This window comes from Eleutherodactylus coqui, chromosome 3 (assembly GCF_035609145.1).
Source record: "Eleutherodactylus coqui strain aEleCoq1 chromosome 3, aEleCoq1.hap1, whole genome shotgun sequence".
NCBI lineage: Eukaryota > Metazoa > Chordata > Amphibia > Anura > Eleutherodactylidae > Eleutherodactylus > Eleutherodactylus coqui.
The window spans coordinates 281,735,853-281,756,201 of NC_089839.1; the positions used below are offsets into that span (position 1 = coordinate 281,735,853).

The 20,349-nt window shown below is 44.2% G+C and overlaps 2 protein-coding genes across 9 annotated transcripts in view; one reads left to right on the forward strand and one right to left on the reverse strand.

Moving 5' to 3' along the window:
* Positions 1-20,349, reverse strand: part of CDCP2 (CUB domain containing protein 2) — a 38,000-nt gene that overhangs the window by 9,559 nt on the left and 8,092 nt on the right. Inside the window, exon 4 of the mRNA XM_066595012.1 lies at positions 19,268-19,621. Within this exon, the coding sequence (XP_066451109.1) occupies positions 19,268-19,621 (354 nt within the window). The remainder of the gene's footprint in view (positions 1-19,267; positions 19,622-20,349) is intronic.
* The window catches only part of LOC136621799 (dynein light chain Tctex-type 5-B-like), a 60,402-nt gene continuing 55,130 nt past the window's right edge, over positions 15,078-20,349 (forward strand). For 7 of the 8 annotated variants that reach the window (XM_066597537.1, XM_066597544.1, XM_066597540.1 and 4 more), the window contains exons 1-2: positions 15,078-15,267; positions 17,927-18,037. The gene's annotated coding sequence lies outside the window, so the exon portion shown is untranslated. The remainder of the gene's footprint in view (positions 15,268-17,926; positions 18,038-20,349) is intronic. The other variant, XM_066597539.1, reaches the window with a different exon arrangement.

Below are 20,349 nucleotides of genomic sequence, written 5' to 3' on the forward strand. Positions count from 1 at the left end.
CATCCCCTCTCCGCCCATCTGCACTATTTGCAATGAGAGGAGGTGGAACGGGGGCGGAGCAAATAGTGCTAAGAGGGACACCGTATATCGGCCGGCGTTAATACGCGGCTGATATATGGCCGTCTGAATAAGGCCTAAAAAAAGTCTTACTAATTATATATATAATAAGAAGGGAATAAAAGTTTAAAACCCCACTTTTTCCATATTTATAATGAAAAAAAATCTAAATAAACTCCCCCCCCCCAAAAAATATTTGGTATCGCTGCCTCCATAACAGTCTGATCTATCGAAGTAATGCATTATTTACCCAACATGATGAACATTGTCAGAAAAAATAAATAAATTCAGAATTGCGCTTTTTTGATCACCTCTGCAAGAAAAAAATTAATAGAAAGCAATCAAAAAGTCATATGTACTCCAAAATGGTACCAATAAAAACTACAGGACGTCCCACGAAAAAAAAAGGAGCCCTTGCACAACTATGTCGACAAAAGAAGTTCTGTCTATCAGAAGATGGCGGCAGAAAATATTTTTTTTTCCAAAGATATTTTTTAAAAGTAGGACAGCAAAAAAAAAAAATATTAATTTGACATTGTAGTAATCATACTGAGCCATAGAATTACATTATCGTGTCATTTTTGCTGCAGTGTGTACACCGTAGAAACAAGACCTCCCCAAAATTGGCAGAATTGCAGGGTTTTTCTTCCATTTCTCTCCACTTAGAATTTTTTTTAAGTGTTCCAGTTCATTATATGGTACATTACATAGTACCATTGAAAAATACAACTCGTTCCATCTAGCAGGCGCGTCCGGGTACCTGCTGCTGCTCTCTAGCGTCCCTGCAGGCTTCCCGTGCAATAGTCAGCGCCGACAGAGCATCTATTGCTTGAAAACCCCACCTCCAGCAAAAGAATGCTCTGACTGCTCTGAAGAGACACAAGGTTTTTTTTATCCATTTGTTGGTCATGAAAAAAAGTAGACGACACCTAGGCAGCCTATAGGGCCATAATATTCACCTAGGCAGCCTATAGGGCCATAATATTCAATAGGGCAGCCTATAGGGCCATAATATTCACCTAGCCGCCTATAGGGCCATAATATTCACCTAGACAGCCTATAGGGCCATAATATTCACCTAGACAGCCTATAGGGCCATAATATTCAATAGGGCAGCCTATAGAGCCATAATATTCACCTAGGCAGCCTATAGGGCCATAATATTCAATAGGGCAGCCTATAGGGCCATAATATTCACCTAGGCAGCCTATAGGGCCATAATATTCAATAGGGCAGCCTATAGGGCCATAATATTCACCTAGGCAGCCTATAGGGCCATAATATTCAATAGGGCAGCCTATAGGGCCATAATATTCACCTAGGCAGCCTATAGGGCCATAATATTCAATAGGGCAGCCTATAGGGCCATAATATTCACCTAGGCAGCCTATAGGGCCATAATATTCACCTAGGCAGCCTATAGGGCCATAATATTCAATAGGGCAGCATAAACTATTGATTTTTTTTTTCATACAGACACATCCTACATAAAAAAAAACTCATCACATGTGCTATTCTTGTTCATTTCATGGATAAGAATTAAGACATGCAAATGCATGCCAATGTGTGTGCAGTCCGTAGTATCTAATGTGAGTTGCTCTCAGGTGCAACTTGGAAACACCACAAGTGTGTCGGAGGACTAGGTGTCAGTGGTCATGGTGTGGAGGTAATATTAAGTCCTGGCATTTGGGAACAAGAAATGTACATGAATCCATTTTTTGTGAAACCCTACAACACTCCTGGAAGTTCAGCGCTGCAGCGCTCTGCACATCGCCTCCTGAACACAACTGTGCTGCTAGTACAATATTTCAGTATTTGGTGCCCCACATCTAATTTTGCCCAGGGCCACACTTTATCTAGAACCAGCCGTGTGGAGGACATGTTACAGTTCTATAGAACTTGGATGAAGCATAATAGGTCTCATACTATAGTAACTATCTGTCCTATCAGTGCAGTCTGCCACTCAAGAATAGTCCAAGAAGATCAAAACTGACATCAGCGTTCTGCTTCCAGAAGTCCAGACTGCATTCTTTACACTCCTAGGTAAGACTCAACGCACCATAAAAAGATGACATCCAGACCCAAAGGGGGTGAAGCATTTTATTCCAGTTTCGTGTGAAAAAGTCACAAAACTTTGTCCAAGACCCGCTTCTGCAAACATTTTGTAACTTTTTGACAGGTATATCGAGTCATTCCATTTTCTCGTAAAATGGACATGACTTGTCGGGAGAGGGTGTGGCCGTCACATCTCAGTATATTTATATGGAATTTATCCCAGAAGCTGGCATAAAATATACCAAGGATTTACACCAAATCGTTACTGGCACAACATTCTACGGAGCTGCCTAGACATGCAAAGTGTGTGAAGAAGCAGGCGCTCCTTCAGATATAAGGTGACCATGCACTGAAGGTGATGATGATAATAAGACTGGAGTCTGCAACACCAGTCTTAATAAACTTGCCCTAAAGTATCGGAGTTTATCATATGAAATTCTATATTAATCTATTTTCTATATAAAATGCTACAACAATATGTGTTACACCAAATATATGTTAGATATACAGGGCAGCACGCCGGCTCAGTGGTTAGCACTGTTGTCTTGCATCGCTGTGGTTCTAGATTTAAATCCAACCAAGGACAACATCTGCATGGGGTTTGTATGTTCTCCCCGTGTTTGCCTGGGTTTTCTTTAGGTATTCCCATTTCCTCCCATACACCAAATATAGATCGCCCGATAAATCGACATAGAACCGCTCTCAGCTTCTGTTTATATATGCATCGAAGGCTCCATTACAGATTATTTTTAAGAAAGACCTTTTTATTACATTTTTTTAAACCTGTTACGTCAAAAGCCAATAAATTTGTTTTAAAAGGGGTTGTCTCACGAAAGCAAGTGGGGTTAAGCACTTCTGTATGGCCATATTAATGCACTTTGTAATATACATTGTGCATTAAATATGAGCCAAACAGAAGTTATTCACTTACCTGCTCCGTTGCTAGCGTCCTCGTCTCCATGGTGCCGTCTAATTTCAGCGTCTAATCGCCCTATTAGACGCGCTTGCGCAATCCGGTCCTCTCCCTGGTGAATGGGGCCGCTCGTGCCGGAGAGCTGGTCCTCGTAGCTCTGCCCCGTCACGTGTGCCGATTCCAGCCAATCAGGAGGCTGGAATCGGCAATGGACCGCAGAGAGCCCACGGTGCACCATGGGAGAAGACCCGCGGTGAATCGTGGGTGAAGATCCCGGCGGCCATCTTGGTAAGGTAAGTAAGAAGTCGCCGCAGCGCGGGGATTCGGGTAAGTACTAAACCTTTTTTTTTTTTAACCCATCCCTTGGGTTTGTCTCGCGCCAAACGGGGGGCCTGTTGAATAAAAAAAAAACCCGTTTCGGCGCGGGACAACCCCTTTAAGTTCTGAACACACTCGGCATTGTAGATGCCATCACAAGCTCCAACACCAGAGGCAGCATATATGGCGCAATAAAATCCTAACTTTTTATTCTTCCATAATAAAGATTAAAAACAACGTTTCGACCTCAGCAGGTCTTTTTCAAGTTTCAAATGAATGAATTTGAGCGATAATCGTTCAGTGTAAATACGAAAAAAAAAATCGCTCACTTTTCGTTCACAGGTCATTAAGCTTACCAATCAGCCTAAAAACCATCGCTGGCTTATCGTCCCATGTCTCAGCGCATCACATAGCGAGAAGCCCATTATCCAGCTGTGAAGTCTCTGTGCAAATGCTCAGCACGAGCGCTAACAACATTAGCGGTGACGTCAGCGCTCGCACAGTATTTATACCACTGTTGAATCATGTCGACTCCGGTCTCAGCTCTAAAATTTCCAACGGTCCATCGAGATTTCTGGACCGTGTTCTTAGAGAATATGCAACTGCAGCTCAATCACACATTAAGGACACTAGTGACTTTCTGGTAAAACTAAAACACGCTGAGGTAGGGAGGGATACTATACTAGTGACCTTTGATGTCACCTCCCTTTATACTATTATCTCAGATACTAATGGCGTGGAGGCTGTGCGTGGGGGCCTCGTTGGATCCCATCTATCTAATGCTTCTTCTATCCAATTTATCCTGGTGCTTTTAGAATTTATTTTACATCATATTATTTTGTTTTTGAGGACGGATTTTACCGTCAGCGCCAGGGTACCGCAATGGGGTCCAACGTGGCCCCCACATACGCTAATATATGTATGGACCATTGTGAGAGAACTAAGATTTATACCTCCCAATTGTGGCCCAAGGTATGTCGATGGTGGCGTTTCATAGACGATATTTTTATGCTGTGGAACGGCACCATTAATGAGTTAGAGGCCTTTCATGAAGTATCACTATGTCCTGGTCAAAAGATAGGATCCGGTACTTAGATGTAATGGTGATAAAAACTGAAACAGGTTTGGAAACGAATCTATTTTGTAAGATGACAGACCGTAACAATCTGCTACTCTACAGCAGCTGCCATACGATTAAGACCTTACGGTCGTTACCTTGGAGCCAGATGCTGAAGGTTTGCAGAATTGTACGTGAGGAAGACGTTGATGTACGTCTTGGTCAGCTGTGTCAAAAATTCTTGGATCGTGGTTACCCTCAAGATCTGGTAGTATCTGCATCAACTAAGGCGCGTTCTTTGAATCGTGTTTATTTATTAAATCCCCGGGAGAAACAGGATAAACCACCCTGTATGACATTTGTGTCTACCTATAGCGCCTTAAGCAGTAGTATAACAGGGATCATCAAAAGGTATTGGCCCATTCTGGGTAAAGCCTGTCCCCAAATAATGGAATTTGCCATCCCTCCTATGATGGCCTACATTGCCATAACATCAAGGATATATTGGTAAGGTCCTATAAAGGTGCTGATAGAAAGGTGGGACAACAGGTTTTATCTCAGTCAAGGCAGGGAAATTGGTTGTTCCTGTGGTAGCAATATGCTAAAGGGTGACAGATTTAGTCACCCGTATACGGGTGAGCTCTTTTACATTCGTAATCATTTTACTTGTTGATCGATTTTTGTGATTTATTTAATATCGTGTCCTTCTGGTCTCCTCTATGTGGGGGAGACCACAATGGAAATAAGATCCAGAATCACCAGTCACCGAACAAATAAAATTGTGCTCCCCGTACCTAGGCATTTTAGAGGAAAAGGACACGCCGTAAGTCAACTCTGTTTCAGGGTTATTGATTGTATCCCTAAAAGTATAAGAGGGGGTGACAGAGAAGGGGCACTCAAGAAGAGAGAATCGGAATGGATATATAAACTAAGCACGCTATCTCTTTAGGCCTTAATATGGAATTCAATGCGGCCCCATACCTGTAGGCAGTCTAGTGGGGATCTGCATATTGTTTTTTGGTGTTATGTATTACATTTTGTGTTTATTTTTTTTATTATTTATTTTTTTTATTTTATTTTTCTCACACTTAGGCTGGATTCAGACGACCATATATCGGCTCGGTTTTCACGCCCAGCCGATATACGTCGTCTCTCTCTGCAGAGGGGGAGCCTGGAAGAGCCAGGAGCAGTGCTCTGAGCTCCCGCCCCCCTCTCTGCTTCCTCTCCACCCCTCTGCACTATTTGCAATGAGGAGAGGCAGGACAGGGGCGGGGCTAATTTGAGGAACTTAGCCCTGCCCTGTCCCGCCTCCTTTCATTGCAAATAGTACAGAAGGGCGGAGAGGAGGTGGAGAGGAGGCAGAGAGGGGGTGGGAGCTCAGTTTCTGCTCCTGGCTCTTCCATCCTCCTCCCCCCTGCAGATGAGGACACCGTATATTGGCTCGGCGTGAAAACCAAGCCGATATACGGTCATCTGAATCCAGCCTTAGAATGTACGTTGATGGCTGGCACGTGAGGACAGCGAAATTTACAGATATGACGCTCCAAAGGCCTCCCTGTGCAAAAGCGAGCTTCCGGAATATGAAAGAGGAGGTTTTTTTTAGATATTTTCGATTGGATTAATAAAGATATTGAAATGTGAAGCAGGTTTTTTGAATTATTGTCTTTTGGACTGGGGAAGCACCCTTTTCTTGCTGCTGCCTTTTCCGCTCTGCTCTTCAGTGTAAAGGTTCCCCTCGTTATTATGAAGGTGGTTGAAAAACTTGTATTGCAATAGGGATATGTCTCTAAAGTTAGAGACGTCCATATATTATATAGTGATAATTCGGCTATCTATGTAGAACGATGTGGATTATGGTTGAAGTAAGAACATATTTATTATGTGAAATCTACATAACCATCGCTCTGACATGGTGCATTCTATGTATATGGATAGGAGCACACACTATTATTACGGGAACTTGCTAATATGTAGTTGTCATACTCTTCAGGATGAACGGGGGTGAGCGGCATGGTTGCAATATACAGGGAAGCTGGAGTGTAGTATTGCGGCGTATGGCAAACACCGCGCATGCGCAGAAGCACCTAGGGGGTAGTATGGCCGCAGGATGCTCACGCGAGAGTTGAGTATACTCGAGCATGCGTGATAAAGTGGGACGGACGGCACTAGTACACAGCTGACATATGGTTGACAGCATGGAGCTTGACTTTACTAATTGGGCGACTGAATTACTGCCGCTCACGTGCCATCCTATAACAAGGAGACAGAAGAGAATACACAAGTGTGGAATAATGGTTTTATTTAGGGTGAGATGGGGATTGGTTGTTGTGTTTTATAAAATGTAGGCTGTAGCAGTATATGTTTAAGCCAGCTTGATAAAGATCCATGTGCGGATCGAAAAAGCTGTCGCTGCTGCTATGACCATGGAAGATTAAGAATAAAGAACGCTTTTGCTATGAAGAATATATGGTGAAGTTTTATATTTATATACACCACTGATGCTGCTTCTCTATTGAACCTTAGTGGTGACATCGGCACTTGGGCCGTATGTATACGACTCTTGGCCCGTGTCGGCTCCAGTCTCAGCTCTGTTTGTTTACAAGCTGCAGTCAGCCTGTGAGATCCCATAAACCTGATGCAGTCAGCCTGTGAGATCCCATAAACCTGATGCAGTCAGCCTGTGAGATCCCATAAACCTGCTGCAGCCAATACCAGCACTCGGCGATCATTGCTAAGAGTTGTCATTAGGGGCAACAGGAAGGAGACCCGGAGGCGGCGGTAGGGGACGAGCAGGGAGCGGTAAGTATCAGCTGCTTTATTTTACACCTACCATGGGGGAATCCCTTTAATATTGTGTGCATACTTCTATTTTCAGACTGATCCTAGATGCCTGTTCATCTTGACGGGCTGCTTCATGGTCAGGGAAACAAGAATCTTATAGTTTTAGATTTTAAGAAGGGAATACTTGTCCCTCCTGATAAAGTAACTTGCACCATTGGCCATGCTGAATGTGTCGGGCTGATGGCTATCAGCTCTAGCATGTCTGTGGCTCACTTTACAACTGCTACAAAAACATTGGCTTGCGCATAGACGGAAGCAAGAAGAAGAAGCAGCAGCAGTGTCCTACTGGGGACCAGAGGAGTAATAAAGCTCCCGTACTCCAATGCAAAATTTATAATCGGGCCCTCGCCTATATATATATAGTGGTGACGTCAGAAGTGGCAGAAGGGCCTTTGAACACCTTTCACCAGGGCGCCGATGTAGCTACTGTGTGTTCCTGCATTGAACATAGTATATCAGCTGGATGTTGCAGCGGTTCTGGGATTGCTGCCATGCTGATAGTGTGGTGCACGTGGTTCAGGCCCTGGTGTGTGTGGTATTATGTGAGACATGCTAGCCGCACCTGTGGGGAATTGTCAGGCTATTTAGTCTGGCTGATGGTGGACTGAATTGACGTTGAATCTTCAGTCTAGCTCTGACTGTGGTCTCAGTCAGAGCTCTATTCTGGATCGTTCATTTGCCTGCTGTATTTAAGCAAAGTTTGTGTTTCTATTCTATTGGGTTTCTTATGTTTTCCCCGTCTCACGTAGGGTTAACTAAGGGCCAAGTTACGAGGTCAGGTACGTCCTTGTCAGGGCGCATTGCCTGCATTTAGGCAGGTCCCATTCCTTAGGTTATTTAGGCCGCCAGCATGCTGCGATTCTTTGCGGGCTACGCAGATGGCTTCCATTGAAGTCAGTAAAAGCCATCTGTCCCGCAGCACTTCCACAGTGAGCACTGCGGAAGTATCGCGGGATCCACGTCATCGCCTAGCGCCCGTGGCTACTGCGCATGTGCAACAGAGCACCGGCTGGCAAATCTGCAGTGCTGACAGAAGACACCAGACAGGTATGCAGGGGTCACCAGCCAGGCACCTGGTCAAACTCCGCTGCGAGAATCCCACATGCAGGGTCTGACCCGCCCGTGTGCAGGAGGCCTTAGATAGGGAAAGAGTTCCTATGTTTTTGTTTATTATTATTTTGACGCAGCTTGTGTGTTTATTGTGCGGAATCTGCGGGTTACAGATTCAGCACGTCCCGGGTGCATGTGACACTGGATGAATCTTGATTTGCTCATGATTTGTGATGTAATTACACTTTACAATCCAATCTTTGTAGATGAAGTTGACCACAAGGGTTTCATTAGCAAGAAACGGCCTGCGCTTCTAATATATACAGATTATCACTATATGACAAGGCTCCATTGATTCGCTGGTCCTTCAGACCTGGCTTATTACATGGATTTCTCTTCTTCTCTTTTTTTTGAATTACAGAGAAGCTAGTTTCTATATTTAGGACGGAATAAAGAATCTCTGGCGGGGTTGCGGCTCGGGTTCCTTAGGTTTTACACAGAAAAGTTTGACTTTAACACCTTAGTGACCACCCCATACTGTTTTTACGTCCTGGCTTGCTGGGCTTTAATCCCCAGGGATGTAAAAACATGCTTCCTGCGAGATTAAAACCCTGCAAGCTGTGGACGTGACAGCTCCATGCTGCCGGCTCCTGGAGGTAGCTGACAACCTGAAGCTGTCATCCTGGGCCACGAGAGCACCCTCCCATGATTTATTTTACATGATTTTCTCAATGTAAAGTAAAGAAAAGTTAAAGATGCAGCTCAAAAAGTACTCGCCCCCGTCCTCCGTGATGTCCCGGCCTCCCAGGCCCCACGGCGCCTTATGGGCATGCACGCCAGACGTCATACATCGGGCGTGAGCAGAGAAGGGCGCGTGCCCCGGGAAATTTTAAACCTCTCTGGCTCCTGGCTAACATGTGTAGCATGCAGCAGAGAGATGTCACTGGGAGCCACTGTATGTGGTTCCCGGTCACATGATCACCGCTATCTAATGAATAACAGCGATCATATAAAGCAAAAGAAAGTTTAAAATAAGAAAAAAAAGTTTGAGCTTTATCTTCCCTCACGAATCATATCCGTGAGGGAAGATGAAATTACGTACCTAAGGCCCTGGATTGATCCGCAGACTTCACCACTGCTTCTGCGCACTAAATGTAGCCTGGAGATTTCATGGGGAGCCGCGGCATGCGGTCCCTGGTCACGTGATCACCGTTTTCCAATGGAAAACAGCGATCACGTAAAAGTAAAAAGAAGTTAAAGTTTCACCTCCAATCATGGATCCAATTCATGAGAGGAGGTAAAATTACTTAACTAAGGCCCCCAGCGATTTCCCCCGATGGGATCTTTATCCGCGGATCCTCTCCCAACTTTGGCGCATGCGCCCATCTGCAAAATGGCAGACACAATCGCAGAAGCTGGGGAGGGCAAGGGAAATTTAAAGTCTTCTTGCTCCTGGGTACTACAGGTAGCCGAGAGCCTGAAACACTGGCCGCGGGCCGCGGTGAGTGGTCCCCAGTCACGTGATCACCATTATCCAATGGATAATGGCGATTACATAAAAGTTAACGGAGTTGAAGTTTAATGCTCCTTTCGGTTTGGGCCCTGTTGTGCATCCAGACATAATATTAGGGCCACAATGGGTATGTTTCTGAATATGGGACAAACAGGGGGTTTTCAAAATGGGGTCATTTGTGGGGGTTCTGCATCGTTTTGGCCACTCTAGGGCTATACCAGTGGTCAATGGGGCCTTAAACAACTTTAAGCAAAATGTCTGTTCTGAAAATCACCGGCTGCTCTTTTTAAATGGGGTCATTTGTGGGGGTATCTAACATTCTGACTCCTATGAGCCTTTGCCATCTTGGCTTGGTGCAGGAAAACAAAATGTTCCTCAAAATGTTAATAATTAATGTTAAATTTGTCTCCTAAATGGTTAAAAAAAGATCATCCTTGGAGACAGCCCAAGACCTAAGGCTACTTTTACACACAGTGGACCATTTGTCTACTAAAAATTGCAGTTATATTTTCACGTTCTTTGTTGCAGATTTTACTCATTTCATTGAAATTAATGAAATCCGAGTGAAGTTTCTGTAGATGACGCTGCGAAGCTGAAGTCCCACAATGTGACGCGACATAACAGTGGAATCTTAGGTGGCGACATGTTCCCTTTAAAAAAACAAAAACCTCATTCACTAAGTTAGGCTGGATTCAGACGACCGTATATCGGCTCGGTTTTCACGCCGAGCCGATATACAATGTCCTCATCCGCAGGGGGGGAGGATGGAAGAGCCAGGAGCAGGAACTCCGCAGAGGGGCAGAGAGGGGGCGGGAGCTCAGAGCACTGCTCCTGGCTCTTCCAGGCTCACCCCCTGCAGAAAGAGATGACGCATATATTGGCTGGGCATGAAAACCCAGCCGATATACGTTCGTCTGAATCCAGCCTTAGGCAGCATTTAGACGGCCAACATTCTCCAGTTTTGTCCGTTGCAAAATGCACTAAACTCACACGAGTGATTTGTCAGGAACACTATTGCAGCATATACAGTATATAATGTGTCAGTAATCGTATAGCAGATTATAAAACACTGTTCTACAAAAGTAACAGTTTGGGATATTTGGAAGGTTATGATGGAAGGGAAATAGTCTGATTTCTGTTATCTTGTAGAGCAGGGGTCCCCAACTCCAGTCCTCAGGGACCACCAACAGGTCATGTTTTCAGGATATCCTATAGTAAGAACACCTGTGGCAATGTCCGAGGCACCGACAATAATTACATCACCTGTGCAATACTGAGAAAATCCTGAAAACATGACCTGTTGGCGGTCCCTGAGGACTGGAGTTGGAGAACACTGTTGTAGAGGATGACTACATCCAGTGTTGTCTAGCCAGGGCAGCTGCTATAAGATCTCTGACAAGGTAGCATTATACTGAGGGAAAGAACAGAAAGTCTTCCGGATTCCTCTAATGGTCATTAGTACAGTGTGTAGGATTGTGGAGAGACATTACTATCTACAATATATGTCCTGTATAAGATCAGGTAAGAAATCTGTTACCAGCTTTAACTCTCCTTCTCGTCCCTCCTGTATCTCCTGGCCATGGTCCCCGCGTACTTCGGAAGAGGAAGACTCTGTACTGAGAAATATAGAACTTACTTCTTCCCAGGACTATAGGTTTCTTTATTACTAGTCATATCAGTGATATCTGTACGTAATTCTTCTCTTTCTCTTCTGATACTTTCTGTAATGTATTTGGTCTAATGTTTCTATCATCCAGGTTTTTGGCCAACCAGTTTGAAGACAAGATCTTGTTTCGCCGTGAGATCTACACCTTTGCTCCTTGATGGACCGTGTCAATGAAGAAAGATCGACTACAGAAACTGAGGTACAAACTGCTCTTCCGGACGGGATACAGAGCTTGGGTAGACCGGGAGACCTGTGATCTGCTTAGTAACATCAACCAGGAACACTCTAAACTCTAGTAACTTTTTGAAAGGTATGTCAAGTCACGCCACTTTCTTGTAAAATGGACATGGCTTGTCGGGAGAGGGTGTGACCGTTGTATCCCAATATACTTATATAGAATTTATCCTGGAAGCTGTCATAAAATATACCAGGAATTTACACCAAATTGTTACCGGCGTCACTTTCTATGCAGCTGCCAAGATGTGCCAAGTGTGTGAGGAAGCACACGCCTCTTCAGATATTAGATGATCATGCACTAAAGGTGATAATATTAAGACTGGAGTCTGCACCACCGGTCTTAATAAACTTCCCCTAAAGTATCGGAATTTATCATATGAAATTCTATATTAATCTATTTTCTATATAAAATGCTACAACAGTATGTGTTACACCAAATATATGTTAGATATACAGGGCAGGATGCTGGCTCAGTGGTTAGCACTGTTGTCTTGCATCACTGTGGTTCTAGATTTAAATCCAACCAAGGACAACCTCTGCATGGGGTTTGTATGTTCTCCCCGTGTTTGCCTGGGTTTTCTCTGGGTATACTGATTTCCTCCAATACACTGAATATAGATTGCCTGATAAATCAATATAGAATTGGTCTCAGGTTCTGTTTATGCCTGCATTGAAGGTTACCTTTGCAGATTCTGCAATATTTGTCAGGAACACTATTGCAGCATATACAGTATATAATGTGTCAGTAATAGTATAGAAGATTATAAAACACTGTTCTTCACATGTAGAAGTTTTGGATATTTGGAAGGTGATGATGGAAGTGAAATAATCCGATTTCTGTTATCTTGTAGAGGATGACTACATCCAGTGTTGTCTAGCCAGGGCAGCTGCTATAAGATCTCCGACAAGGTAGTATTATACTGAGGGAAAGAACAGAAAGTCTCCTGGATTCCTCTAATAGTTAGTAATATCTCCCCACAATCTACTAATATCTACAATATATGTCCTATATGTATCATGTATGTAGATAAGAAATCTTCTAACTCTCCTTCTTGTCCCTCCAGTATCTCTTGGCCATGGTCCTCATGTACTTCAGAAGAGGTTGACTCTGTACTAAGGAATATAGAACTTACTTCATCTCAGGACTGTAAGTTTCTTTATCACTAATAATATCAGAGATGTCTGCACTCAAGTCCTTTCTTTCTCTTCTGACATCTTCTTTAATTTGGTTTAATGTGTCTATCTTCCAGGTTTTTGGCCAACCAGTTTGAGGACAAGATCCTGTTTCGCCGTGAGATCTACACCTTGGCCCCTGGATGAACGGTATCAATGAAGAAAGATCGACTACAGAAGCTGAGGAGCAAACTGTTCTTTGTATGGACGGGATACAGATCTTGGGTAGACTGGGAGACCTGTGATCTGGTTAGTAACATCAACCAGGAACACTCTAAACTGTAGTAATGATGATGATTTCTATATCATGGCACAGGACCCCAACCAGGGGCGTAACTATAGAGGATGCAGGGGATGTGGTTGCACCCGGGCCCAGAACCCTTAGGGGGCCCATAAGGCCTCTCTTCTCCATTTAGGGAGCCTAGTACTATTAGTAAAGCATTATAGTTGGAGGCCCTGTTACAGGTTTTGCACTGGGGCCCAGGAGCTTCAAGTTACGCATCTGACCCCAACCATTGGGCATGGAAGAGAGAGCAGAAATTCCACCTCAGCTTGGCGTTACATTAGAGTGGCCAAGAATGCAGCTCTTCATCCTGCCCTATCTGTACCATCAGTCTCCAACCATCTGAGGGAAAAGGGGTCAAGAACATCCGATGCCTGACAGACACAGAGGAGGAACCCGGAACAGTAAAGCCACAAACATCTCTGGTAAGTGTAATGTTGGGGTGATATAAGGGTGAGACTGTTATGGCTGATCCTAGTAATGATTTCTATCATTCCAAGATAGAAAGACTTCTTTAAAGAGAAGTTCATAGAGAAGAGCTTGATGATGTTGATATGTTTCTATCCTGTAGTAAAGATGCTAATAAACTTTTCTTTCTATCTTTTCTATTTAGAACTTAGATGTACTGCTGCCAGGATGGGAAACATCACCGCCAACTAAGAAGACCTGATGGTTAAAGACCTAAGCCGTCATGTATTCAAGGAGAAGTAATAGAGGACTGATGGATGGATAGATGAAGACCTCAGAAAGAAAGAAAATTGTATTCTTAAAGGTGCGTTCACACGAGCGCATAAACGGCGCGTTTTTGCGCCCAATCGTATAAACGTGACCATCTGAGGCATTGGTTTCCAATGTATTCGTTCGCACGGGCGATTTTACGGCGCGTAAAAACGGCAACCCGAAAAAAAACCGGAACATATGCGACCGAAATACGCGCCAACGCATATTCGATGGCCGAAAAGACCGTTCGAAAAGTAGGAACAAACGAAAATACGCTTTCTAGCTCTGGTCGTGATCGGCGAAAAACGTTCTTTCCGGCGATTATACGCTGCGCTCGTGCGAACGTAAATACGCCTACGCTCGTGTGAACGCACCCTTATAGTCACACACACAAATGCATCCACTTAAAGGGGTAATTTGGGCATTTACTATTGATAATCTATCCTCCAGAACAGGTCATCAATAGTTGATCGGCAGGGGTCTGGTATTCAGGACCCCCGCAGATCAGCTGATGCGCCGGCTCACTGTCATTGCAGGTGGGCTGGTGGTGCACATTGGAGGTCAAGGCTAGAATTGCAATAGAAGGCTTCAGTCCTATTAATTTCAATGGGAGTGAAGACTTTCTATTACACTTCCAGCTCTGACCACGGATGTGGACGTCTGGCCCCGCTGCACTGACAGAAAGCAGGAGGATCAGCTGCTCGGCGGGGATCCCGAGTGGTGGACCCTTGCTGATCAATTATTGATCACCTATTCAACAATAGGTCATCAATAGTAAATGACTGGATTACCCCTTTTACACAGACACACACACATGCACAATCACTGCAAACCACATACACAACCAAATTTGTATCATAGTGTTATCCTCCATTAGTATTCCCAGAGGAAGGGAATACAGCGGCCATGGTTTCCTCCACTGGGGGTTTTCCTGCTGTGATGGGAGGTAACAAGCATACATATAATAAACTTCACATTATTTAATTTTCTGTACCGTGTCTGTGTTATTTCTTGTAATTCTGGTAGAAAAAATACATTATTTCCAATTAAGATACATAGAGCGAAAGAAGAGTTTTATTGCAGCATCTTGAGGCAGTAGATAAGAGTAAAGTGTGAGGGTAACGCATGACAACAGGGTGGAGTAGCGCAGGAGAAGTGCTGCACTAACTAGATAGGCTACAGAGATCTATGAGACGGGCTCTGAGACTGTAGGAGAAATAGGCACATTGCGCAGGAAGACGCGGCCCTCAGACTGTAAGGGCGAGGACCAGGACCTGAGGGTGAGATAGAGGGAGGGAGAGAGCCACACCTGGATGGAAACACACAGGTGGCTGCGGACTGCTGCCCAGAGAATCCTAGGGGGATCTACAAAAGACATCTGTAGGTATGACCTGAGCTCTGCTAATCAACAGCCTCCCTAAGATCGCCTGTTGGGCAAATATGCACAAGACTGTATACTGAGAGTTGTGTGCTTAGGCTTGCTGGTGGGTAACGAGTTGCACCAAAGGCAAAAGTGAGTTTTTGGAAAGTGGAGCATCGCCTGATAGAGCATTGAGGTGAAAGCGCCCAAGTGTGAGCAAGAGACGGCATTATATAGTCCTGCAGTTATTGTTACTGGTGACTGCTGGTTGTCAGATACTGTGAAACTCAAAACCACCAAGCCATTGCCTCTAAAAAGATATGTAACCAGCAAGCTGATTACATCTCTATAGACTTGGTGACTAATAGGCCAGTTTCACATTAGCAAATTACAGGTGCATTTAAGTCCTAAGGCCCCCTGGACACGGCCAAATTTGAATTGCGGAATCTGCAATCGGCACCCGCGCGGACGATCCACTGTTAAGGTCCCCCATAGGAAAGCATGAGCTTCCGCACCCCTATGCACACATGTGGATTTGAATCGTGGATTACGGGAGCGGAAAATAAATCTCACTATACTCTATTTTAGCGCGGATTCCACGTGGGCGGGCTCCATTGATCCCTATGGAAGCATTCGATCTGCAATTACATTGTGTATTTGTAGGTGAATACTTCTCAGGTTGCTTGGAAAACTGGCAGGGAGGTGGGGGAAGGCACTATTGGGCTTGCGTTTTTTTTCTCTTCCGCACACGTGATCCACTGTGTATCCGTGCGGAAAAACTATTGAATCCGCAAGCATTTTTAATTCATTTCAGCAATGAATCTCAGGTGTTACGCAGCGGAAATCCACATGCTGAATCCAGCTCTAACGTGCGCAGGCGGCCTAAAGCAGAGAGAGCAGAAGTTTGCCGTGGAGAAACCCAGCCAACAGTCATCACTTGCATAGAATGCAAGCATATATAAACATCAGAACTGTGTCATAGAGAGGGAGAAATGGCCTCTGATCAGTGTAGCAGCACTGAAAGTGTGTCAATTATGGATAAAACGAAGCAGTGAGCCAAGTGAAGAGCTGGCCATGTACTAGAGGGCATCGATCAAGGGCACCAGGTGTAAGAAGCAACTACTTAGAGAAAGCACAGAGACAGATATTTAGTGTGCAACTAAGCTGAAGCCAAATCTCTCTAAGGGCTATGCCATTCCCTAAGCTGATAACATTAAGAGAATTAATATTTTATGCACTGCAGTCCCAACTGCACCACTGTATTTTTTTTACATGTAATTCTCAGGAAAGACACAGTTTGCCACAACCCTGCCTTAGTGATATTTTCACTCAAACCTGCAACCCTTTACACTTTTTGGTATTCCTAAAGCAGGTGAGGGGGAGGGAAGGGGGAAGACAGCTCAGATAGTAGTGTATATCAGCCGCCTGATATACGCTCCTGTCAGAGGCGTAACTTGAAGCTTCTGGGCCCCAGTGCAAAACCTGTAATGGGGCCCCCAACTATAATACTTTATTCATAGTACTGAGCTCCCTATATGGAGAAGAGAGGCCTTATGGGCCCCTAAGGCTTCTGGGCCCGGGTGCAACCGCATCCTCTATAGTTACGCCCCTGGCTCCTGTGAATAAGCCCTTGGGGTGGGGGTGGGGGGATACTGGATAAAACAACCAGAAGTGGCACTACACATTTTTCAGTAGAGATCACAGCTTTTCTTGAAGAGTATTTTTTAGCCAAGGAGGAGGATATAATTTGTGGTAATTCAAATAAATAAAACATAGAGATATCTGATGAAGTCAAAATTAGTTGAAACAGTTGCAGTGGAGATCTGTAAGTAGCATTGTACAGCGCCCCCTACCACAAAAATACACGGGCCAAATAAAATGGATATCAGCGGGCACATTTTATATATGTACAATTTTTTTCTTTACCTCTATTAAAACTGTGCAGCAAGTGTCAAGTGGGATCTGCACATATCTCTCAGTTCCAATAGAAATAGACCCATGTAGTATTAGGGAACTGTTGTGAGGTGACGGGGTACGCAGCAGCCCTATTCTTTACATTATTTGTTTAAAGGGGTTTTCCATGCAAAAAACCATTGACAACTAATCCTCAGGACAGGTCATCAATAGTTGATCCGCTGGGGTCTGCCGCTCAGGACGCTGGCGATGAGGTGATTGGGTGCCAAGCAGGGGCGTAACTATAGAGGATGCAGGGGATGCGGTTGCACCCGGGCCCAGGAGCCTTACAGGGCCCATAAGGCCTCTCTTCTCCATATAGGGAACCCAGTACTATGAATAAAGCATTATAGTTGGGGGCCCAGTTACAGGTTTTGCATTGGGGCCCAGGAGCTTCAAGTTACGTCTCTGGTGCCAAGTGTCAGCGCTGTAGCAGTGAAGTGGATGGCATTTAAACAAATCTCTGCCACACGCTGTAGAATAGACCCGCTGTGTAAACTAACCTGCATGCCGTGTGGATTTTATAATCCGCAGCAGGTCAATTTATGCTGTGGATTGGTCAGGATTTTCCTTTTTTGAATTCCTTGGGAAAATAAAAATCTGCACCAAATCGAAGTTGCTGAAAATTTTGCTGTGAATTACTCATGGATCTGCAGAAAAATCTACAGGCAGATGCACTAAAAAAAAGTTTAAAAAAGTTAAATAATTACACGTACTTTCTCATTACTAGTGATGACGAGTGCCAATCACAGGCTACAGTAGCCACACGTGGGTAGAGACCTCCTCGCTGGAGGTCAGGACAGACTGGTGGGGGCGCAGGCAAGACTTTACAGGGGAAAGGGTGAGTAAATATTTTATTTGATTTTAATTTTAACTTTTCCATAGGTGCAAAACAACAAGTAAATCTGCACCAAAATAGTGTGGATTTGCGGCAGGACATCCGCTATATGAACATTCTCTAAGGGCTCCTTCACACTGGCGATCGTGATATCGCCACTAGAAAATCACTGCAAAATTGCAGCTTTGCTCAGGCGATTTGAGCGTCAGTGATGCTTTTTCTTGTGAAAACCTCGCTGGCGCTCGCTATTTTGTCGTAGGGATTTTCTTGCATGAAAATCAATAGGACTTTCTAATGTTAAAAACGATTTGCACGAAAATCGCAAGTTCATGCTTTGAGATGCAATAAAAAGGAGACCCCATAGGGAAACATGGGAGATTAAAAAAATAAATAAATAAATAAAAAATAAAAAAAGCAAAACGCAGAGATAGGACATGCTCCACATTGCAAATGCGAAGAAAACCATTGGTTTCATAATTCTGCGTTTTAACTCACTCTTGCATCGCATGAAAATTGTGCGATTTTTATCGCCAATGTGAAGGCATCTCAAGGCAGAAGTCCCTAGCCTTTTATACCTTGTAAGGCACACTGAGCTCAAAAATGGAAAAAGAGAAAATTTTAGGCCAAGGCTATGAAGCAACCTTGACTGTAACGCAAGTTGCCCGGCCAAAGATCGTACTATGGCTTTGCTACATCACATCCTAATGAAAGTCAAGCTCTGACTCGCAAGTTTCCGCAACTGTGACCCAATCGTGGCAAGACATCCATACCTGATAGATTGCTTGTGATTGTCGGGTTGCAGTCGCAGCAACTTGTGAGTTACAGTGCAACTGCATTCACTTAAAGTGTGATATAGAAGGGTCACAGGACAATCTTTGGCTGTGCGATGGGCCAAAGCGGCAACTTAGCCCTAGTCTTATATGGAGGCACAAGAAATTGTAAAATGGCAAACATCTGCTTATAAATACTGCAGAGCGAAATTTGGCACGGGTATTAAGTCATCTGAATTGGCGCTGTTTGGTGGTTAGAAACAAATTTGCCTTACATACAATTATCCTTTGTAGGATCAGGGTTTGGCCAAGACAGACAGAAAATTAGGCATAGTATTTATATGTGAAATGCCACCAGAAATTCAATGTAAAGGGGCCCCATATTGATTTCAGCCAAAGTCCCGTTTACTCTAAAACCAAACGGTCTACAAGCCATCATCAAACAGATTAATATAAGACTTACTTCCGATATAGGACACAGAGAAGCCCTTGTTGGCGGTGTCTCTGTCTGTGACCAGCACCAGCAGCAGGTTGTTCTTGTTGGATATCAGGGGTGCCGGTAACTTTGTGCCGCACCATTTGCCGAGAAGTTTATCACTTGGGCTCTGCCCATCGTACACAGCCAGGTAATCATAATCACACGCCTCCGTCAGACTGTTCATCTCCTCCAGCTCAAGATCCCGGAAAAACAGCTTAATGCGAAAACCTTGGGGTAACTGGATGTTCCACTGACAAATAATATTATTAGGGTACATTTCTGGGTAGCGAGGGCTGGTAATATTGCCTTTCACCACTGTGAACACATCCTGGCACTCACCTAAGTAATAGATAAATAGACGAGAGGTTATAATTGTCAGCAATGATATATTATATATACTGTTTTTGTATAGGGTTTAAAAACCACATGTAAAATGTGTGCTTGTAAAATGGGCTGCAGTACCATGTGTAGCCACAACCAAATGTACAGTGCTATGACTGTATGGCGGTTGCTGGAGTGCCATGTTCCCTTTATTCAGCTGATCCACAGAGGCGCCATATGTAAGATCCTCACTGATCAGATATTGATGGCCTTCAATATTACAGTTCAGAAGTAACCCTGTAGAAGGGATATTTCAGGAGCAATTTCTCTACCATACGACCCAAAGCAATGACTTTTATGAGCTCTAGGGGAAAAGTGATTCACGATAGCCCCTCTCCCTGAGATTGGAGCTGTCTGCTCACTGCAAAACCTAGGGCCACCTGAGCTTTGGGGGGCCACTCAGGGGTGGAACTCCTCTGGCCTTCATTTTTTTAGATCAATTTTATCCATGTTTTAACCCCTTAATGACACGGCCTATTTTGGCGTTGAGGACCAAGCGATTTTTTGGTATTTTTCCATCTCCATTTTTCAAAAACCATAACTTATTTTTCCGTCGACGCGGCCTTATAAGGGCTTGTTTCTTGCGTGGCGAGCTGTAGTTTTTATCGGTGCCACTTTTGGGTACATAGACAATATCGTAAAACTTTTATAATTTTTTTATGATAACAGGGAGAGAAAACGCATGA